Raw genomic sequence first — 23,680 nt, forward strand, 5'->3', positions numbered from 1 at the left:
GCAGTCAGGGCAGGCTGCAGCTTTCCACTTGAACTTTGACCCAGGGGGATTGTATGATATTATCAGAGTGTATGCATGTGTGTCTGTGTTTCTTTTTTTACTTTATTATATGATAACTTTTGCATTCATCCAACAATAAATGCTCCCTGTGATTTGTCTCTTCTCTTGATTGAGTTTTAGTGTCAAATGAAACAGCTTTTATTTCTGGAACAATAAACGTCAGAGTCTATAAATAGAATACATGATCTTATTTGTCACTGCTCTCACTGGTTTTAATGATATGGGCCAAAACGTAGGTTGCGGAAAATGGTAAAATGTGTGATAAATAGTAATTTTCTGGTTAATCAGAAATATGATCTTATTTTGTTCCGCGATGAAAAAGTCCCCGGTTGTGGTTTGGGTGTGCCACACAGGCAAGCTATTTATAAATCATACCAGTTCTCATTCCTGTTCTTTACTGTGGGGTCTTTCAGTGACCTTCACTGGAGACTGTGGAGCATGCTGACTGTGCTGCATGGCCATGAGGGGAGGAGCAAGGGTTAAACTGTAGCAGAGAGAAGCTTTATTATTAACCTTTATACTGAATCTATTTGGAATTCAGATGCATGTATGTGTGGATGTTGATATGAATGAGAGGGGATCTGATTTGCAAAATGTATGACTACTAATGGCCCTTAAAACATTATTTACTTTATATGAGTAATAAAATTTTCAGGAGGATTAATTGCTCTTGTACATCTCTTTAGTCACTGGCTTTTCAAACTTTGGATTTTTTTATGCACAAAGTGAACTGTGATAGGCACCAACCTGTTTCTTTTTTTTGTGGAACAGAAAGCTGACTAGAAGCTTTTCTGGGCTGGTGCCATACTGGGACAGCCCTCCACCAGTGATGTCATTGCTGGCAGTCCCGGAGGACACTGCAGTTGTGGGCTGAATGCAGTTCGTGTGTATGTGTGTCTGCAGATGTAACAGTACAGTATGTATGTATGACGAATGTGGGTGGAATGAGAGAGTGTGCGAGTAAAAGGAAGACAGGCAGAGTGCACTCAGCTGCATACATAATGCAAACAAATCTGGAGGGTTGGGGCCTCCTAAAAGAGTTCAGGTTATAAAATATTTACAATAATCAGACATTTTTGTCCTTTATAGAGATTCTGACTGTGGAGGTTCTCATGTATGTGGATCTTAGAAATAATTGTGAATTTTACTTCCCGTGTGTTCTTGAATAAAAATGTGCAGATGTTCTCTACTCAATGTCATTATAAGATCTGAGATTTACATTTGCCCCGATGATGGTCTCGTAATTAAGTTATTTGTTTTATTTACAGATAAAATGCATGGAGACACTTGATCCGAACTCGGCAAACAAAAATCTCATCAGAGGTGACTCTGAGTAGGCTGACATATTAAAATGAAAAACAGTGACAATATAGGTGATAGGATTGATAAAAAGGGACCTACTGAATAATGTGCTGTCTGCTGGTAATTGCACTGTCCCTCATATGGTAGATAAACCATTTCGGTACCATTATTTTACTGAAAATACAGGTAAAAAGACAACACTGACCCGGGCTGGACCTTAAAAATACTCTTACTAAGTGGTACCGATTAAACAAGTTATTTTATGGAGCCCCTAAGGGGACACAAATTTGTGAATACTAAGATGGCAAAGGAATGACCTGCCCTACGTCCCCTATGAGTGGCTAGTTTTCATTGCCTTCATTGGCTGGATTGGTTGGGGCTAGAATGCCAGGGTAGGCCAATCAGAGGCAGAGTAAGGCTGGCAATACTTTGTGATTCTTGGATTTGCTAAGAGGACATGTAGAAAAAAAATGGGATGGATTTTAAAAAAAGAAAAATAAATAAATCTCACACATCTTTTGCATTCCCCAGAGAAAAAATACAGCGGTATGGAATTGAAAACTGATAAACCATGGTCAGGCTAGCTAGCCATCAGTCACTGTCTGAAGTTGTGTCCTTAAATTAGGCAAAGGTCCAGAAAGATACATCTATGTATTTTATTTTCTGTTTTCTTTATAAAAAAAAAAAAAACGATGATCACATCAGCATACATTGCTCTTTATCCTCGTGTTAGACCTGTTTTTGGCTTTATTTTGTCAATGGGTTATTAGATTAATCCTAACACTGCTGTTTCCAATGTCCTCTGTGATGGACAGCCTCTGAGCGAGGAGAAGGTCCTGAAAGATACACAAAGACATTTTACATGTTCTTTGTGTGCTCTTATATGAACATAAATAAAATACTAACATAATAATGACAAGAATACAATTGTAAATAAATACAAAATGTACAATACATTTCAGTTAATACTGTATATCTGAAGAGGCTGTATATACTGTATATTGCAATTTTGTACATGTATACAAACTTTTTTTTACTATTTAATATAGTCTAATTATGTCTTGCGTCCAGTTTTTTTGTACTATATTTTTTATCCTGTTTATAGTTAACAAAACAGAAGATGTGTAAATGTAAGTTTCAGGACATTCGCCTCACTCAGAGGCACAATAACATTACTTCATATGGCCACTGCCGACTAGCTTGGCCACTGTTAATCACTGTTCTCATGACTCAGTACGACTGTAATATTTCCTTGGTGAACACAAAAGTTTCTTGGGTATGCAAAACTATTTAACCTTTTTTCATCACCCATCTATTTTTTTGTCTCTACCATGTCCCCTTTGGGGCTCTGTATTATCCATCTCTTTGTAGGCGACAGATATATTAAATGAACAGATTATTAACACACTAGAACAACAATAACAACAGTGTTAAAAAATCTTCATGTCAATAATTATGTAAACACCAGAGTAAAAATAGGTTCATCCTAGATTTCCATTGAAATCACAGTTTTATCCTCTCTTGGTATGACACCCTGAGTATCTACGATTCACACAAAAAAATTAAACGGAACAAAATGCAACATCATGTTGCAGGCAGTGTGGAAGTCCAGTTCCTCCAGATCAGCTAATGGCAACCTTTACATTCGTTTAACTTGACTTTCTGGAAAAATCGACACATCAAAAAAAAAATAAAAATAACATGGTGTGCATGACACAAAGTTAATCTCATCGCAGTTTCTGGTTTTGCATGTTTTACTTGATTAAGTGTCAACTGCATACAGTTTTTCTGGCCATTTTCCAAAGCTCCCTATATACTTTTTAGTCGCAACAGTAATAAATCATGTTACTCAAAACCCTAAACCTAACCCTTGTAAAAAAAAAAATGTGAATTTAATCTCTTCTTTGCAATTAAAAAGTGCTTTTTAGCATCCAGACTTCCCATTTGCAGACATTAAAGTGTGCTTGAATCAGTATTCAAGAGTTCCCTGCTGAAAACCATTTTACCACATGACAGTGACAAAACATAAGGCACTTCAATGATTAATTACCTCACAAACAAATTTTTTCACAAGTTGATTATAGCTGTAATGAAATGAAGTGACACTATTATCTACCTGTAGGGAGGAAAATCAATGTAAAACCTTCTGGTATGCTTTGGAAAATGGTCAGCAGGATGTAGAGTGTGGTATATAATAATTGCTAAAACATGCCAAAGCACCAGTGTGGTCCTTTAAGGTTCTATGCTGCCATGTTCAACATATTCACAGTGATATTAACATTCAACCATTAGAAAAAAACCTCAATTTTAGTCTAAAGCTTTGACATGGAAACAATCCAGGTAGTGAGCTTTACCCTCTGCTTGAAAATAAAAACTTATTATGCTGATCGCACACTCTTTGCTGTGCTTATACTTCCTGTGTGAGCGCTCTGTGAATCCTCACGCTCCTCTGCAATGGTGCGGTAGTGCTGCGGCTGACTCTGAGCCAGAGGAGAGTCTGTTTGTGTAAACAGTGCCGGGCGACTCCGCAGGGGCAGTTTCAGTAGGAACCTCCGAGACGTTACCAGATCACCATAGCCCTGAGCATGGGAGAAGGCGTAGCCAGAGCGACGGGTGCTGATACGCCTGGTAGGTGGGCGGCGAGGTGCAGGAGCTGGCAGTGCCTCCTTCCGCACCTTATGTCTCACCTAGAGGGGGGAGAGAGGGACAAGCCTTAAATGTAGAATTATTAATATGGGTAAATTTGCTCATTCAGGATGGTTCACAATGTTTTTACTGTTATTTCTATAATGACAGCATTTTACACTGTGAACTGTTCATCTCAGGCAGAGGTGGAATACAGGTGTTCAAGCACAGACAGTGTGAGGTAATTTAAGTGTTTTCTGAACATTAAAGCATGTTCTATTACAAACCTTAAATATAAGTATGAACCCAAAAATTAGCATTATAGGTCCCCTTTAACAAACACATTAAACAGCAATCTTGATAATGTAATTGCACACCTCATGCTACTGTTTGTTAGCAAGAATTCATGATATTATCACAAACTCAAGTTATTGTGAATAGCCAACAATTACAGAGAATTTATGTTTCAATCTGCCTTTAAGGCTTTTTTTTTTATTGTAAGAACTTTACATGATATATTGTTAAACATTTTTTTTATTCAGATAATAACTTAAGAAAAACAAAGGTCAAGACAGGGAGTAAAAAAAAGGCAGGATGGTTTTTAATAGTCATGTCATGTGCTGTCTTACCTTGTCGTTGATGGTGGGCCGAAGCTGAATGAGAATGAAGCGGAAAGCCACCACAGGCAGAATACAGAGGAGGGAGGTCAGGAATATGGTGAGCCACACGTTAGGCTGGTTCAGAGAATTTCTTGCTGTGCCTGGAGTTTAAAAAGCATCAGACCAGCAATAAGAATCATAACAGTAAAAAAAAGCAGTCAGGAGGTTTATTATCATACAGCCCTACAGTATTGTAAAGTTCTAAGTAACTCTGCATACATTTAAAAATTCAATGTACAAAAAAAAATAGGAATAAGAATTAATTTCTGCATTTGGAAGACTAAAATATTAAGACGTGGACACAACATCTCTTTGAATAAGCTGCATGTACTCACCGATGAAAGGGAAAGAGGAGGTAAAGATGAGAAACATCCCATTGCTGTACATGGTCATTGTGATGGCAAAGTAAGCTGCCAGGCTGCCCCATACAAAAAACTGGTTCACTGCTGTCCAGTAATGGGTGTCCAGGCACAGCTTAAAAATATATATATATATATTTATATATATTCTGGTTAACATATTCATTCACAATATGGGCAGAAATCCTGCAACCTTGTGATGTTTCTGTGGACAGACATTGTTGTACTCACCTGTATATTCATCACAACCAGCAGACAGGTCTGGGCCAATAAAGCAAAGGACTGATAGTCAGCAATGTCTTTGCCGTCATCTCTGACCGTGTCCTGCATGGCGGCCCACGGGATGAAGAAGAGGATGAGGGAGCTGTAGCAGCTGTGTATCAGACAGCGCACAAAGGCTTTCTTACTGAAGTACATGTTCAGCTGGCCTGGACAGTAGAGCTGAGGGTACTGGAAACTCCAGCGGTCATTGACATCCTACAGAAATCGAGGATAAGAGAGTGAGAAGAAAGCCAACAGGATATAAATGAAAGGGTTTAAACTACAAATAAATTATATGATATTAAAAAAACAACAAAAATGCTGGATTTGTGTTTTTGAGCTATTTAAGAGTAATTTTCCCCATAGTGCAAACCTGGTCAAAGAGGCTCAAGCCAAGAACGGGCAGAGCTGTGTAAACCAGGTTGTACAAGGTGATGAACCACTCGTCATACACAGTCTATGAACAAGAACAACAAAGTCACCATTAAACATGTAAATACAGCATGAATGACATTTTATGTATTTATGTAGATGCTTCTAGTGGAACATTTGTCCAATTTATATTTTGCTTTTTAAAGGACAGTTCACCTCAAAATGAAAAACACATACTTTTCCTCCTTTTTATCAATCTCGACTGTTTTTTGTTCATGCAGCTCTCTTAAATTTCCATTGAGCATATAGGGCTCATCTGTGGGCTTGTTCCAGTACAGTGTGTAATCTTCAGTTTTTGTTGGAACTGTGGGAGGTGTTGTTCCATCTCTATGACAATTTGTGTGACTAATTTTTGGTCTTTTGGTGCTGCACTGCATTACATTGGGTGATCTTTATTTTATATAGAGCATCCCCTGAAAATTGCAGTAGATCTAAACTTCTATACTCCATAGATACTATGCACATATTTTATTTTTTAATGTGCATCTTCATCAATTTGTCATTCACATCACTTCTGAGGGATTACATCATTTAACATTATAGCATAACATTATAACTGAACCATCATCAACGAGTCACTGTAAATTATTCTTATGCCTTGATAGATAACTTATTATTTTCAATCTGCATGTAACACATTAAACTGTGTGACTTCTGATATATATACCTCACCTGTGCAGAGAAGCCGCAGAAGAAGGCATACCAGAAGTGCACAAAGGTGAAGGTGAAGTTCTTGTAAAAGAAATATCGTAGGAACTTGCACATGCGTAGATAGGACCAGCGGCCGTGCACCAGCAGAAGGCGCTGCAGGTAACGGAACTGGGCAAAGGAAAAGTCGCTGGAGAGAACTGCCTGCATGCCCTCCTGACCACTGATACCCACACCGATATGAGCAGCTGAGGCCAGACAGAAAATAATGAAGCAGAACTCACATAATGAGTAACAGTAAGTGTTTTCTAGCTGTTTGATTTTACTAAGCTCTTGTTATAGCATCTGAGATGAACTAGCTCACCCTTGATCATGCTGACATCGTTGGCCCCATCCCCGATGGCCAGAGTGACAGCCTGCTTGTATTTCTTGACCAGCTGAACCACCTGGGCTTTCTGCAGGGGGGTGACCCTGCAGCAAATCACAGTCTGACACATACATGCTGTCCTAAGCAGCTCCAGCTGCAAGTCCTTCTCCAGTGCAAAGGCCTGAGGACCAAAGGGAAGAGAGGATTTGAGAACTGTAATGAGGTCATGACTCAAGTCACCCCGACACAACCTAACCCCACTAAAAAAAATTCAACCAGACATCAAAAATAAGTCCTATCCACACTGTTAGGAACAGAATAAGAATGAATAAATCCTTCATTTAATTCACTTCTTTTTTGTTGGCTAAAAGTCTAAAAATACTAGATTCAGTCTGTAATATACCGATATTTAGTATGCCAACATGGTGACTTTTCAGCTAGAGTGATTCACTTTGTGGGCCAGGCCAGACCATTTGTAAAAGATAAATAAAAACTAAAAAGGAGACATTCAGCAGGACTTTTTCTAAATCAGCAATATTTACAGAAAAAAAGGGTACAGAAATTAAATAGAAATGTGCCTGAAAAAGCCTTCTTACCAGACTGTGTCCATTAATAACTAGGCCATATTCTCCATCCACCTTTTCATCCTGCACAGTCTCTGTCTTCTGAAGCCAAAACAGGCCTGCACGAACCTTGATCACAGATGGCTCCTCTGCAGCTTCTGGACACATTTTCCTCCTGGCATTCCTGAAAACAGGAGGACATAGAGGACATGGAGGACATGGAGGACATGGATTTGGCAGGGTGAGTAAAAACAGAGCTCAGATTTGTCTATGAACAGTTTTCGTATACTCATTACCTGCCAAAAGGCTTAAATATTAACATAACAAAAACACTTTACTGAGTTTAATGGTAAACTTTAATCAGCCACTCCTCTCCAACATAACAGTAAACATAAAAAGGCCTCCTCCTTCAGTAGCAATGTCAGTAATGGAGAAAATTTTAGTCTTCAAAACCTGACAAACCTGAGATAAGTAGGGCAAACTGTAACTAGGCAAAGCAGGGCCTGTCAGGCTTTGGATTTCTCTAGAAGCAGCCAGAAGGAGGAGCCAGAAGGTTTCTGGCTCACCTTAATCTACTTGTGTATCAAGAGGGGAAAGAAGTAAAGTTGTAAAGTATGTTAAGTAAATATGTTGTACACATTGTGCAAATGTCGCCCAAGTTTCGACCCATTTAGGCTTTGGAATTCTTTACATGCTATAGTAACAGTGACATTTGGTATCAAGACTTTGGGGGGTGTTGCAAAACCAAAACTACAGATGCAAAAGTGTAAGCAACGTGTAAAACTGTGTGTTTATCTGCTGTAAAATAAGCTGCAATCACAACTGATTACATTCAAAGAAAAGGGGCTAACTACATTATTCTATGTGGTTTACAATTTAAGTAAGAAAAATATCTAAGGAATAACGCATCCGCTGTATGGGAGCCAAGTTGCTATTATATTTGAGTTTAGTTTACCCTGTATTAGAGTTTAGGAGGCACCAATGGCACCAATGGAAAAATTGTCTCTGACTTGGTAGAAAAGCCAAATCTAACTGATCTGACTCTGAGACTACCTGTTGGAATAAAGGATTAAATAAATAAAAGCAGTATGTTGGAAAATTACCTTCTAAATCATATAATTTTAAATTCAGTAGCCGCTGGTCAGCAGATACTTCATGGGTTGCAGTTATATGTTTCTGATTGATTTACCGTAGCTCCTCTTTGACTCCTTCAGCTGTATTGGCTGCCACAACGAAAATCTCCTTCATCTCCTCTCTCAGCATGTTGCAGGAATAGCCAATATTCTCTGCCGTCTCTGTTTGAAAACATCAATATTTACAATCACTGTGATGCAATTCATCCGTCAAACATGCCTAACATTCACTCGCTGAGCTCATATCAGATGGCATAGGATGTTTGGATGAGGCCTGGGGATTCTGACACACTGGGGTTAACAGAGAGAGAATATGATAATATATTTCACATTATATTATTATTACTTCACCTTATGTGTGATTTGAATGAGAATCTATGACACTAACCCTGTTTATCACCAGTCAACACCCAGATTTTGATGTCAGCTTTAGCCAGTTGCTCTATGGTCTGCGGCACGCCGTCCTGCAGTTTGTCCTCCACAGCTGTCGCTCCCAACAGCTGGAATTAAAATCACAGAAAAAAACAACACAATAATAAAATAATGCCTTTGTATACGGCACTTCGATCTGCTATATTAGATCTTTCTGTTAGTCTGAGGCAGTGTTTCATCGTGTGTTATGGAGCAAGATATTCAGTATATTAAATTCTTCTCCAAATCAGCAGATAAATAGACTTCCAACAAAGAAGTTAAGCAGCCAGTTGTTGAGTCAATCAAACCATTTAGCAAAGTATTCAGCAGGTGGACTAACCTGCAGGTCTTTCTCTATCTCCTCATAGAGTTGATCAAGTCTCTCTTCTCGGTCCTCCATGGCAGTGCTGGCGTCATGATGACGCTGTTGCCACTCTGCCACATAGCTCTCATCCAAGTCCTTGTAGGCCAGAACCAGTGTGCGAAGGCCGTCGCCTGCATACTCCTATTTTAGTTGGATGATTTAGAGAAGCTCAGAACTAAAATTGTCACAATTTCTGAATATGTATTAGTTATATATCAGCATACACATCACAAAAACCATCTGCATGACTCACATTGAGGTGATTGGTGGTAACTTCCATCAGTTTGCTACAGGACGGGTGCAGTCTTTCATAGATGATGGTGTCTGCTCCTTTGCAGTAGAGAGTCAACTTGCCTTCGGGGCTACGCACTGGAAATCACAGCAAGTCATGTAGTTCGACAGATAAAGGATCACTTTCATGACAGTTTGACCTGACACCATAAATTTAATGTGACATCTTGGAAATTACAATGTGATTAGGTTAATTCCTGGATTCACAAGGTTGCTTTTGCTTCAGCACAGAAATCTCAGTTATCATAGGGTCCCTAAGCACATGTGCTGGACCTATTCATAGTTTTGTAATATTTTAAAAATAAGACATTTGTTAATTTGTTTATTTTGTTGCTGTTTTGTTTCAAGAATAAAGCTGGATAAGTCTAATTACAATATAAGTACTATTATTTTAGTTAAAGGTATAATGTGTGGGCTTTAAGTGGTTGAGGCTGCAAATTGAAACCAACTAAAACATTCCTCTGTGCACCAAAAGTCTAGGAGAACTAAGGTAGCTGATGCAAAACACAAAAAAAACATAAATAGCTCTATTTAGAGCCAATCAGTCCCACCAGGATTTTGCAGCAGGTTTTCTCAAAAATCTCAACGCATGTTGCATTGTTTAAATGTGTTTTTATCTGTTTAAAACAAATAGTCATGATGCTATTATGGACTCTGAGCTTATTATTCTGAGCACTCTGTGTTTCCCACAGCATCAGAATCAGTCTGTGAATGTAGGATGGGTGGGGGGCAGAAACATTAAATCACTGATAATTAGCAGTTGCCATTGTTTGTTGTTTGCTTGCGTGCTAAAATGGAAAAGGAAACTGCATGAAATATCATACTTGCCTAAACAATGGGACTTATTTTCTAAGCTCAAGATTAATTCCTTAAGTGCCTCTGTGGCCGTTTGACTTTGAGTTTGTTTCTCCATGTGATTTCACTACGCTGGATCAAAACCATGCAGGCAACAACATGTTCAGTTTAATAGATTAAATATCTTATGAAAATTCTCAAAATTGGCCTCCTTTAAATATCAATAGGAACCAAATTATCATATTTTGGCAACATACAATACATAGAAAAGCCCAAACATGCTATGACCTCTCTCACCTATCACTGACATTCTCTTGCGAACATTATTGAAGTCAAGAACAGCCAGAAGTTCATAGGTGATTGTTCGGCCCATTTCCACCACTGTAATGGTCTCCGGTGTGCGTGAGCGGAACACAAACCCAAAGTTTCTGGCTGCGGTCACCAGAGCGCCTTCATCAGGAGACTGAGCCTGATAGAAAAGCTCACCTGTCAGAATGTAAAGATGACAAGAGGGAAAGTTAGAAAAAAAAGTGAAAAATTTAAGAGAAGAGGGGCAAAAGGTATCGGTGTTATTTATTTTCATCTTACACATTGTGGCTTGAATGCTTTTGGAAAACACAATTTTGTCTCAACCTGGAGTAACTATATAATTATGAAGAAGTAAAAAATATTAGAGTGATAATAGAAGATTAATCTGTATTAATCAGGATTATTCGGGTTTCCCAAACATTCTCATGAACAAAATTTTTAAAAGATTACTAGGGATTTTCAAGGACCCTTAATACATTTTCTAAGGTCATTCACAACACTTAACATGTGTAAATGTATTCACAGTTTATAAACACTTTCCTACAAATGCCAGGGTTCCATCGCATTTTCCTGGACAAAATTTCAAAACTTTTCCATGACTTTTCAAGGACCCATGCTTCTTTTATTTATTTATTTATTTTATTTTACCCCACTTGCCTGGTGTTTTTAAACATATCAGATTCAAACATAATCTTTGTATTCTTCGTTTACTTTTCTTTCTTTTTTTTTGCGCTTATGTTCAGGTAATTTTTTCGTACTTGTTACTAATTTGTTTCACATTCTGCGGTCATTTTTTCTCACAAGTTGCTTTTGCCTTCTTCCCATTTTTGAAAAAAATCCAACCAGTTTGCTCAGGTTTCAAAGGATTAAAAACTTTTGTTTTCCAAAACTTTCAATTATTTAAGTTATTCCATGACTTTTCCAGGCCTGAAAAACCTGATTGTGAGATTCCATGACTTTTCCAGAATTTACATGACCGTGGGAACCCTGTCTATTAGATTTGACACAATTATGCAAAACTGCTGAACCACAAGAGATGCAACATAAGAAATGTAGTCCCTCTGTTTTTAACCTTTACAGTAATTTCCCATGTAATAATAAAGCTATCCATTAGGGGATGCTCACCCTCTTTCTTTTCCTCAGGCATGACGGTATGGCACACAGCCAGCAAACGGAAGAAGGACTGAGCCTTCAGGTTTTCCTCTCTCACTGTCTCCACCAAACTGTGGTCGTGAAAGACGAACTTTGGATCAGCCAGCTGGTTCCAGGAGAAGTCCACTTTCTCTGTCTTCTGCAACAAAAAAAGAAGCATACAAGAGTTGGAGTGAGACATAATTTACACAGAATTCACAAAAATATACAATTACATTTCAGTATTCTCCACTCACCTCTGTTATTTCCACCCTTTGACCAGCAAAGTCAAACAGCTCCCCTGAATGACAGAGAAAAAAATAAATAAAATGAATCATTCAGCTGATGCTGGTTTGTCTATTCAACCTATATCAGCAGAGCCGCTCACCGTAATTTTTCCCATCAATGGAGCACTTGTTGAAAGTCATGATGTTCTGCGTCAGGGTACCGGTCTTGTCACTGAAGATGTATTTGATTTGGCCCAGCTCCTCGTTGAGCGTGGTGGTCCTTGCCTGGGCAGGAGTGTCATTTTTGGGGAAGTACATCTTTCTGTCCCAGTCTATATAAAAGCTGTTCCCCAGACGGATGATCTCCACACTGACATCGACACACATTGGGTTAACCAAGAAAAACGCAGGAAAAAATAAACAACTCTCACTGTGAGCATAAGTTTTGTTGCTTTCTCATTTTGTTATGTGTGCTAGAACATACCTGACATAGAGAGAAATGGGCACCACTGTGTTGAGGATGATGACATAGGACCAGAAGGATAGGAAGGATGAGAGAGAGGCACTAACCCCGGGCTCCCGAGGGAGGAAGACTGTGAACACTGAGCCCTCCCTCGTCTCCCAGATTGCATTACCAATGGCCAAAACGGTGCACATAGATGCCAGGAAACCAAAGATCTGACAGACAGAAGAAATCACACATCTCAGTATATATATATATATATGTGCATTCATGGTTTCCATCAGTAGAAAATCAGTCTGCATTTCATAAACAAATGCTTTTATAAATTCTGTGTTGTCTGAGTGACATCAGTGACTTTTATTGACTTGTACTGCATCAGAAAGAAGTTCCCTCCCACTACTTTTATGAATATATCTTGACAATTTATGTTAACTAAAATTGTAATTTTCAAACTCAGGCACATCAAAAAAAAAAAACAAAAAAAAAACAGCAACAGCAATGTTTAATGTGCAATTTGTGCAATTCAATATATATATATAATATATTTGAATAAGAAGAAAAGACTTCAGTCAAGAGTACCAATGAAAACCCCAACTGTATTGTCTTAACTCACACACAACACCAGGACATTCATCAGGTGATCAATGCTTGTCCGTTTGAATGTCGTCTTTCCGCTGTTCTGCATCAGCTTGGTGTCAGGACCTGGAAAATTTGAAAAATTTGTTAAGGTTTGCTGAACATCATGCAGAAAGAGGGACATTTTCAGCATTTGCAGAGACAGTTCCAACAGTATAATCTGCCACAGATAAAATCTGCCACTTTTCGTTAATTTAGTTTTGTTTTTGTTCCCTTCAGTTGAAAAGGTTGGTGGAATCGGTATAATAATTAATAACAATAATTTCTTATCAGTCAAAAGTTCAAAGTCAGGATAATGAATAGGACATAATGATAGACCTCAAAATTGAACAACTTTGATACAATTAGAATTATTATTATTAATAGTAGTAGTAGTAATAGTAGTAGTAGTCTTGTTTACAATAAAATGTATGAATTTTCCCCTCTTGGTGTCAGTAGGTTGTGTGTAGCACAGCCGCCCTCTGCTGGGCTCCTGCAGAGGTGCGCCTCACAACTGAGCAGCTTTTCCCATGCGTTTTTTCGAAACAACTTTTTAATTCTATTATTACCAGAAAAACTGTTTAAGAAGCAACTCTTTACCTCCGAAGATGACCAGACCAAAGCACCACTCAGTGTTCCTCAGAGTGCATCCTCTCAGCAGCACCTTGTCATTGTCCAGAGCGTAAGTTTGTCCATTCAGACTCAGGGTTCCTTTAAACTTGTCCAGACGGTTGTTTGGAGGCTCACAGCGTACTTCACCTAAGACAGACAGAGACAAAAGTTAGTGTCAGCAACAAATCCAAGTAAACAGCTTTTAAGTTTCGGGGGGGGGTAACACACTATAATAACTGTATTAGTGGTATAAACCAGTCAAAAATAGCGTATTTGCATCTCAATTAAGTTTTTGTCAACTGTCATTGTAGTCTAACGATGACACTTCCTGTATGATGTGCAAAAACGTTTCTTAATTTTTGCAGGCATAACTACTTTTGATGACTATTTAAAAAAAAAACCTTACATTACAATGTATGCAACAACAAACAAAATAACATAGATCAATGTATTACTAAAAATTAGAAACATTATTGATAATCATTTAAGTCTTTGTAAACAAGAGAATAACAAATTAAAAAAAAGTAGTGTTTTTTTATTTTTTATTTTTAACGTCAAAATCCAAAATTTCACTATAAATGATTTGTCTGACAAGTAAAGAAGACATCCTCCAATTCCAAAAATCTTTTTTTTTACAGCTTCTCACCATTAAAACTAGCCAGTGCACTGATGTTGTCCCCCATCTCTCCAGTTACAGTCAGCGCCTGTTTCACCTTCAGATTGGTTTCACTGGGGGAGACCAAGAGGACATGAGAAGGATGCAGCTAAAGGGAAATCCAAGACAGTGTGAGACATTTGCCGTCAACCATGCGCGCACACACACACACACACACACACACACACACACACACACACACACACACACACACACAGGCACACAAAGTACTACACACTCACCCATCTAATTCAGCTGTTTCTACATAGACCAAGTTGAGAGGCTCACTGCTGGACAGCAACATGAGGTCTGCCTAAAAATGAAAACATTAAATACGACGGTCAACTGAAAGTATATAAAATAATAAGATGAGATAAACGTCATTATCACTTGTTGGGACTTCGACTCAGTGTAGCTGCTGTCATCACTAACAAAATGCTATTAAATGCTATAATACATGCACAGTTAACACTCCCTAAAAATTACAAATTAACCTATGTTTGGCTTCTCCATACTTACAGTAACAAACTGATTATTCTCCAGTTTGACAATGTCTCCAACCTGAACCTTCATCCATTTTTCATTTTTTAGTCTGCCAAAGAAATAAACAAATACACCCCAAAATTAACATTAAACATACAAAAAAATCACAAGACTACACAGGAAAAATAACACAATACTATGCTATATAGCTGTATATTTGTATTTGTTCCATTAATAATGTGTAACTTCAAATATATACTGTGAAATCAGCATCCAAAATGACTCACTCTCCATCAATGAGGACGTTCACCATGCGGTTATTCACTTGCTTGTCGCTTTTGTGTCTGTTCTACTCAGATGGTGCGGGATAAAGAGAAAACAGTGAAAACATTTTGTTATTTGTTTGAACTGAGTTCCTCATGTTCTGTCTCAATATTGAGCAGCATTCACTTTTAGTTATTTTTCAAAACAATTTAGTTCCACTTGATCAAAATAATTTCAGCTTACTATGTCATCGCTGGCGTCTTTGACTGCTGTTATAGACAGCACCAACAGAAGAGGAACCGCTGTAGTGAACCAGGAGAGAGAGGAGACTTGTGGGATTACCTGTGAACAGAAAACACAAAACAATTTAAATGCTTTGATGCTTTGTATCTGAACTATTAACACAGAAATCAAATATTCTGGAAGCTACCATCCGTTAGGTCAAATTTCTTATTAAAATATTTCTTATCAAATTTCTAAATTTATTCCCTAAATATTTTTTGGATAATATTTGCAAAAACATCAGTTTTTGCTGCCATCAGTAAGCATAAATACTCTTGAAAATTGAAACATGTAAAGCCTAGCACCACCAATACAGTCTGCATTGACATGCATTACAGGGCTGAAGGAGGTAAACAAAGAGAAATGTACCTGAAGGATCATGAGGAAGAAGAAGTAGGCATTGGCGAGCCTCTGGAACTGCTCAAAGAGGTTAAGTGGCAGGAAGGTGAAAATGTTGTATTTGGAGGTCTTGATGGCATTGTCCTGAAGTAGAAGAAAGTGACACATTAATGTGACACATGCAGATGAGTGCTACATTTCTGTGTACTCTAATACAATAAAAAGGCATATATGTAAAGGGTAACTTCGGTAGATTTAAACCTCGATCCTCATATTTTACCATGTTTTTTTTTCCTTTTTTTGTTCATGTGACTAATGGGAAAAACACTTTTTGAAATTTGTCCAGTATTGACTGAGTGATGAAATACAATGATAAAATAAAATGAATTTTATCATTACAAAACAGAATTTATTCAAAGTCAACAGAAAAAGAAAAAAAAAACTCATAAAAGCCATCTTGGTATGTCTTTCCACTGTTCCCATAATAATCAGCTCTGGTTTGGCTGAAATAAACCTTTGATCTACCCTGTTAGATGTGAAAATATGCTGGCTCTATACACACTAAAATTTATTTAAATGGAGTGAGTTTGGCAATGGCACTGTCAGGGCAGTTTGTGGTTAAAGAGACAAATCACTTGTTGGGAAACTGAGCCTGTCAGTGGCAAAACACTCTTTGTGGATGTAAACTGATTAGCCTAAACAGCCTGTTTTGCAGCTGCCAGCTGCAGTAATCTTCCACAATACTGGACCAATCAAACAATCTTTGTTGTCAAAAAAAAGACACAAAAAATATGAAAAAATAGGTTCCAGGTCAGAAAAAACATAGTTACCTTTTAAGAAAATTCTGTTTTGTAAGGACATCACACGGCCTTTAAGAGACTAAATTTTAAATGGTTTCCCTCCCCTCCCATCACATTAGTTGAATACACAGAAAGTCTTTGTTTCTTTACTTACAGCATAGTGGTAAGAGAGGTTGAAAGATCTGTCATTAGCTCGAAAGTGTCTCTCCTCCTCTGTAAAAGATTCAGAGCAAGAGAGGGATGAAGATGGTTCAGGAGCATTAGCAGAGAAGTGTCACTGTAATTGTCAAATACAACATTTAGTATTTAAAAGTACAACTGCTAATAGTCCATTGACTATGTTACAAACATGATGTAAGAACAAGAAAAACTCAGATCTCACCTTTCTTTACCTCTCTCCCACATAACTGCTCAAAGAACGACACTACAGATCCCATCTTTAGCTCAGTTTCTCCATACTTCACACCTAGAGAGACAGCATGTGCATGCTTATCACAGAGCGACAACATTAGTGAAACAAAGAGACATTTCTTTGTAGTTAGACTATAGAGAGTCGGTAACTGCAAGGGGAAACTGTGGCAAAGGAGAGGAGGAACCTGTTAACTTATTGAAGGTCGAGGTTGTGTAAAATCGTGGTTCAGTGTGAAAATCTAGTTGGCTGATTAGCAGAGGAAATGATTGCTTGTTTTAAAGAACAGACTTGCAACATACAGGGGATACTGCTGAAATACAGTCATGAGGAGGAGGCGCGAAAGAGGGAATTATCAAAACAAAGATATTTGAGCCTAAATGAGGCCTTGAAACTGCAAGTATGTGTCAACGTAATTCACTTGCATCATTAACATGTTAAATCTTATTGGCAAACTGATGCTGGAGACCATAATTTGACTTTTGACTTTGCCTGCAATGTGCAAACCTAAGAAAAACCACCAAAATGACAGCGTACAATTAGTGTTGTAATTTTTAGTTAAGAACTTTGAAACTGTGTCAAGAAAAAGACATGCAAGCTATGATGTATATAGGCAGACCCTGGCTTTCGCTTATAGCCAAAAATGAAGAAAATTAAGGCATTTTCTGTAACAATTCTAAGATAACACGACATTAAAGGTGAGAAAACACAAATCAACTTGCACGAGTTATTCACTGAGGAAATATCAGGCATCATCCTCTAGACGTTATCTGTGCTGCAAAGCTGTAAAAACATCTAGCCACTCCCTTCTCGACCCTTTGTACCAGATTAAAATCGATGGCACATAATCAATAACGACAAAGATTAAGATAGAGATATGAACACTAACATTTGACTTGCTCAGAATCAGGTAATAATTCCAAGACTTTGAATAAACATCAGGAAAACAAGTGTGTTTTTCCTGCATTTTGAAACAGCAGCACATTTGCAAAAAGGAACCAGGAGAATATGAACTGTCGACAATAAAATCTGACACTAAAAAACAACCAGAAATCAGCAGCCTGAATATACAGCAAAGAAACAAAACCACTCAATTTCCTGCTCTTTTTAAAAATAAGCCCAAAAAGTGTTTGTCCTCTGCATAAAAGAAAATAATCATCATGTTTCACATCTTTTCTCACCACTACACTGTGCTGCTTAGCAATACCCTCATTTGTATCGGCATACAGTAAAAAAACAAAAAAACAAAAACAAACTAAATCAACTCCAAAGTAAAAGTGAAATCCATGACTTGAAACTATGAAATGAAATCAAAAGTTATTGTGAATCTGAAGTGACTGAGCCACTAAGCTTGGACTTTGATTAGCCATGTATTTCACACATTTCCAAGGGTCTAAAATCCTCTACGAAAGTGCCGTTCATTCACCATTTCTCAGTGTCTGTTATCAAATGAAAATTAGCCACATACCTCAAACAAAACTTTGATTTCTTGTGTCCTTTCAGTCCTGCACACATAGACACAGGAATACTGAAAAAAAGAGAGGAAAAACTACTATTTTTAGTCCTCCCTTTGCTTCCCCCCAAAACAAAGTCAATCCAGTCCCACGTCTGTGCTCTGTTTGGACGTCCAGGCACCAACAGGAACAGGGGGTTCGACCGGGGCCTCCAGCCGGATGAAAGACATGCAGGATGGACAACAGGTGACGTGGTGTGGTGGTGAGAGAGGTAAAGGTTTCAGGTTCATGTAGGAAGAGCTGGGATCCCCCTGCGCTTAACAGCTCAGGGCTTGAACAAACAGTGCAGCGATCTTTGGACCTGGACGGTGAGACGGGGCAGTAAAACAACAGTACAGGTGAATGGCTCTAGCCAATCAGGGCGAATATTAGGGTTGTGATGTGGGCGGTCAGGTATGTAACACACCCTGTGATGGGTGCGCATGCTCAGACTGAAGCCACTTTTTCACTATCAGCTCCTTCAATATCATTCACTGTCTTTCATAGGTGCATGAAACGCCAGGCAACATTTTTTAATGAGTTACAGCTCTAAATATTGTGACTTCATGACTGATACTAACATCCAGCTGCTTTCAGAAATGGAATTTAATACCTGTGCTCCGACACACAAAAGGACGCTGTGTCATCCAGGGGACCTCAACATGAACCGCTTGCTGAATTAGTTATTGTGCGTATGTGCTTGTGCAAGTGTGTGTACCAGGTGTGCCTGCAAGAACAGATACATAAACACCTTCCTGCATGCACAAAGACATACACATTATTTTTGCAAAGTGGTAAAACAGACTTGATGATTTTTTTTAGAAGATGCAACTCTGCCCTAAATAGGAAATGTACTGTTTAGCTGTAACATGAGAGTTTGTCAGCTGGCTGTCATGTTGAAGTCAGTTGAGTCAAATCAAGCACTACCCACCAGCTGGAGCAAATGTTCTAATTTCCCTTCTAAACAGGAATTCTACAGACCTTTTAAGACAACTTACCCCTAGACACTGGCCATTTCACTGATACTTCCACATCGCTGCAACGCCAGATATGGTCCTATGCAGCCTCAGAGATTCCTCGGCTCTGACTGGTGCACTAGGAGCACTAGGAAGAGGCAAAGAGACATCATTTTTTTCACAGATCATCTGTCTCAAATATTATTGTCAGGATATAGTAACAATTTAAACAAACATGACAATCTTTTTTTAAAGTTTCAGACTGTAGTTTACTGTGCACTTACCCCCAAACAGCTGAAAAAAAATGCCTCTTGAATGACATGACAGTACAGAATAACTTAAGTGGAAAACAAATAAGATCATATTGACACTGAATTTCAAGGAAATACACACATTGCACTAGGGAAAAAGAGCAGACAGACACAAATTATAGATACTTCTCAAATACTTTATACAAAATTCACTAATCAGAATGTTTACATGGTGACAATTACATTTCAGAGCAGTGACAATAAAAAGAAAACACCACTGATATACTGTACTTGTTAACTATTGCAGTGATTTAGTGAAAGTGCAAGGGTTAACAAATTTAGAAAATACAGAAATAAAAAAAAAAAAATCAAAAAGTGAACACTTTGAACTTGGCACAAGGAACATGTATATTAAAGAATGGCTATGAAACATGTATTTACAAGGGATCATGTACTGTAACAAAGAGGAATCTGGTTTCTAAAGAGTGTCATCGGTTTAAAAATGTGCACACGTCGAAGTTCTCTTATTAAAGCAACATCCATCCTTCCTTAAAAGCTACATTTTAATATTCTTCCATCAGTTAGAAACAAATTCACTGGCACACATTGCACTGTATATAACTCCTCCTGTCCATAAAACATCATTTAATTGACATTATTCCTATTAAAAGACGATTTAAGGGAAACATTTACAAAACATCAGTGGACAAATAACACAAAATATAACAGACTGCAAAGAAAGCCCAGTCTAGATACAGTTACTTTTGCAATATCATCAAAGATAAAAGTAGAAAATGATAAGGAACATCACTTGGAAAACTTATTTGTATCTTTAAAACTTATGGGCAAAGAAGTGGTTAAAACCTCATTGCTGAGGGCCAAAGCAAATACAAGGATTAAAAAAAAATAAATAAAAAGAAATACACACTATGTTTTTTTATTCACCAAAGTAAGGCCACTGATAGACAAAGCAGGAAGATGTATGTAAACCATAAGTAATTCTACACTCCTTATCGACTTGGCAGCTGAGGAGCTTGAGTTCAAATGTTCAGATATATATATATTTTTTTGGAAGATAAAGTTGTTACCTGAAAGTTCAACATGTAATATTAATTTACTATAAATGAACAAAAGACAGTGATCACTACTGTCAGTCAAGGACACAACTTTGTTATTAATTTCATAACAAAATACTAGGTTGTCACTTTATACTGAGGGCGTTTATCTCATTTTATAAAGAAACTCTTCAGTTACGCTGCAGTTTATGTGTAACACGCTGCAGCAGCACCTCATTCAGACTGTGCAAATACTCAAACACACTGTTCTGGCAAACCCCGGCAGTAAACAACATTTTAAATCATGGGCTTTGAAAAGCACAGACACAAATAAATACGTATAAAAATATAAATAAAATGTCTGCACCATCATGGTTACACTATTACTTGACTTTGTACTTAATAAATATGGCCAAAACAGGTTCACCTTTCACATACATTGTCCACACTGCTGGTCCCATTTGTAATTTAAATGATATTGTTGAGTTCACCACTTGAATTATACACTGATCATATGACTGTTGTCTTTAGTAGAGAATGGAAAACTTAACATGGCAAGGCACACATTTAAATGATCATTCCTCTACATTAAGGGGCACGATTAAGGGTTATTAGTTGAAGTACCTTCCTCTGAAACATTAACTGTACATATTTCCTCAGCATCACTACTTTTTAATAATCAACAGACCTTAAAAACTAGGACTGTCTCCTAGCTACCAGCCATTCGGTCATTAAAAAGAAATGCAGTGTTTTCATATTTACTAAAACCAAACAGTGGAGCTACAGTATTCGGGCATTCAAAAGACTTTTTTTTTTTTACTTCACACATTCACAGCTCTCAGATGTAAGGCATCAAACACATGGCCACGGTTCAAAGGGGTTCAGGTGGGGTTATTGCACAACAACACTGGGGAGGTGTGGGAACTCGTTTTGGCCCTCCAGCGGGGCCTGGTGTCCTCTGTTCCCTCGAGGCTGTGGCGTGCTCACTGTGCCACTCTAGCTGATGACAAGAGTGGGAAACAGAGGTTAAATAACAGAGTAAGTGGTCAAACAGCTGGCGAGTGTGGTTGAGTGAGCCCGTGTCTGTGTGGTCGTGTGCTGTGCAGTCGCTTGGTTAATAACGTGAATGATTGAGGAACAAAAACAGTGTCCAAAATACCCAGTGTGAACGTGACAGTGTGCCGGTGATCTTTGCAAGGTGCCACCAAACAGTCGACAGCAGCTAAGAAACATCCAAGGTCTAAGAAAGAGACCATATGGCCATCTATGGAAGATATTCCCCGCTTTTTGTAAAGGCTGTGAAATCAGCAGAACCTTCCATCCTTCTGTCTCTCTCTCTCCCCCTCCTGCTCTCCTCATCTGCCCTCCTCAGCTGAGCGAGTTTCTGATTTCAGCCTCACAAACTCCTTGGCCACGTCATCGTTGGAACGCTGAGAGAGAATTCGCATAGCGGTGAGGCCCGTATCGTCCATATGGATGCGTTCGCCAAGTGGGCACCAGCACGCGCAGTTGCCTCGCCCCATGATGTCTCTTAACTGTATAACGGCCAAACCGACCACTCTGTCCGCTCGGCCAAAGCAGTAATCTTTGACGCAGACCTGCAATTCGTAGCAGTCGAAGCCATCCTCTTTACCCAGAACACTGTGGGGCGAGAACACAGAGGTTTAGGCATTCAGTCATTCAACACTGCAGCAGGTTAGTCAAATTAAACCTGCACTCAGCAAGAACTTTCTTTCAAAATACACAGATATGGTAGTGTCTTAACAAAGCATCCCAACCGTGACTTACAGTGGATGTGCTAGAGTTAAGTACAGCTGCAAGTGATATACTTTCTAGGGGCGTGGAAAACAATTCATACAGCATAGTATCATAATAGTTTTTCCTTAACAAAATTGTATGAATGCATGGCTGCAAATGAAATTTTCATTACATAAATAATTAACATTGCAAATACTGATAAAACTTTGTATCCTACAGAAATAATAGAATCAATTGCTTTTTCATAACACTAGATACATTTTGCTGGAATAAAAAAAAATGTTGAGGTGAGATGAACAGACTGAAAATTTTATACAAAATGTTTATAATCATGATGATATTGTAGTGTGACCTAAGTACCGTTATAATATGGTATTGTAGGGCCTGGTGATTCCCAACCCATATTCCACATTTATTAGTCAGTCAACTATTTCATAGATTCATCTTTTAGTCTTAATATCTTTTGCACTATTTTTTTTATTGTTTCATGTATTTATTTATGTTTTAATTTGTTAGTTTATTTGACTGTGCAATGCAAATCATCATAATAGACAAGTCATATATTGCATATAGAATTTCTAGCTAAGGCTTATTTGTGACCCCTGTTCCTAGTAAAGCTTTTCACGTTATTAAAGTTGTAATATATGCAAAAAGTTGTTGTACATTTAAAAACAAAACAAAGTAAACATAAAATATTAACAAAAGTATGAGCAAAAGATGGAAAAAAAGCCATTCACAATCTACACAAAATATATTCACTTTACTGTCATACATGTCAAAGAAAAGCATTTTGATTTGAGAAGCTGAAACCAGCAAACTTGTCATTTTTGCCTAAAAAAATCTGGGGGTAAAATAGATACAGCCACTATAAAATGTATTGCTTCTGCATCGCAAAGGCACTTATTATCTTAAATATCTTTACTGTTATTTTGCATAGTTGCAGAGTAACATTCTGTCCATTGACTAATAGATTTACTGATTAATAGAAAAATCGTTTGCAGCTCTGGATTTAAGTATGAAATCCAAACCCTGAACCAGCTGCAAAACATTACACATGGGCCAGTTTTTGGGGAACATTACCATTACTGATGTTGAGTACTGAAGGTCAAACTCTTTAAATATCTGACAAGGCACACAAACAGCTGAATGTATCCTGTACACAGACATGATATAAGGACAGACAAAGCTACAGCAAATTATGCTGTTGGATAGCAAAAATAATAATGACACAAAAAATAAATATTTCAATAAAAGATTGTCAAATATTAAGTGGTCAACAACTGTAAAACTCAAAATATATATATATAT

The 23,680-nt window shown here is 37.9% G+C and overlaps 2 protein-coding genes across 9 annotated transcripts in view; both read right to left on the bottom strand.

The window, feature by feature from the left end:
* Positions 1–1,296: 1,296 nt before the first annotated feature.
* atp8b5b (ATPase phospholipid transporting 8B5b) lies at positions 1,297–18,653 on the bottom strand. Its single transcript, XM_042509910.2, has 28 exons — positions 18,328–18,653; positions 16,833–16,916; positions 16,605–16,663; positions 15,681–15,794; positions 15,273–15,371; positions 15,053–15,114; positions 14,802–14,874; positions 14,525–14,595; positions 14,274–14,356; positions 13,616–13,774; positions 13,014–13,102; positions 12,422–12,615; positions 12,099–12,307; positions 11,968–12,011; positions 11,705–11,870; positions 10,568–10,756; positions 9,438–9,553; positions 9,161–9,325; positions 8,798–8,909; positions 8,466–8,571; positions 7,310–7,460; positions 6,711–6,894; positions 6,371–6,594; positions 5,640–5,723; positions 5,237–5,482; positions 4,982–5,120; positions 4,617–4,747; positions 1,297–4,049 (listed from the first exon to the last, which is right to left on the bottom strand). Exons 2-28 carry the CDS (start codon positions 16,885–16,887, stop codon positions 3,741–3,743), a joined length of 3,633 nt encoding a protein of 1,210 aa, XP_042365844.2. The 5' UTR covers positions 16,888–16,916; positions 18,328–18,653; the 3' UTR covers positions 1,297–3,740.
* A 1,082-nt stretch (positions 18,654–19,735) lies between these two features.
* unc13bb (unc-13 homolog Bb (C. elegans)) overlaps positions 19,736–23,680 on the bottom strand; it is a 72,315-nt gene continuing 68,370 nt past the window's right edge. For all 8 annotated transcript variants that reach the window (XM_088071546.1, XM_088071548.1, XM_088071545.1 and 5 more), the window contains one exon: positions 19,736–22,255. In XM_088071546.1, the coding sequence (XP_087927672.1) occupies positions 21,970–22,255 (286 nt within the window). In that variant the 3' untranslated portion in view covers positions 19,736–21,969. The remainder of the gene's footprint in view (positions 22,256–23,680) is intronic.

The sequence above is a fragment of the Plectropomus leopardus genome, chromosome 20 (genome assembly GCF_026936395.1).
Source record: "Plectropomus leopardus strain MGB_pleo_1.0 chromosome 20, ASM2693639v1, whole genome shotgun sequence".
NCBI classification, from domain to species: domain Eukaryota; kingdom Metazoa; phylum Chordata; class Actinopteri; order Perciformes; family Serranidae; genus Plectropomus; species Plectropomus leopardus.

What these genes read in the sequence shown, in the direction of transcription:
- atp8b5b (XM_042509910.2), bottom strand. Translation starts at nt 16,887, where the DNA reads ATGGGATCTGTAGTGTCGTTCTTTGAGCAGTTATGTGGGAGAGAGGTA. An exon ending in AGAATAATCAGTTTGTTACT is followed by an intron (nt 14,596 to 14,801) that starts GTAAGTATGGAG and finishes TTTCATTTTTAG; the next exon opens with GCAGACCTCATGTTGCTGTC. An exon ending in TGGTCTGGTCATCTTCGGAG is followed by an intron (nt 13,103 to 13,615) that starts GTAAAGAGTTGC and finishes CAAATTTTCCAG; the next exon opens with GTCCTGACACCAAGCTGATG.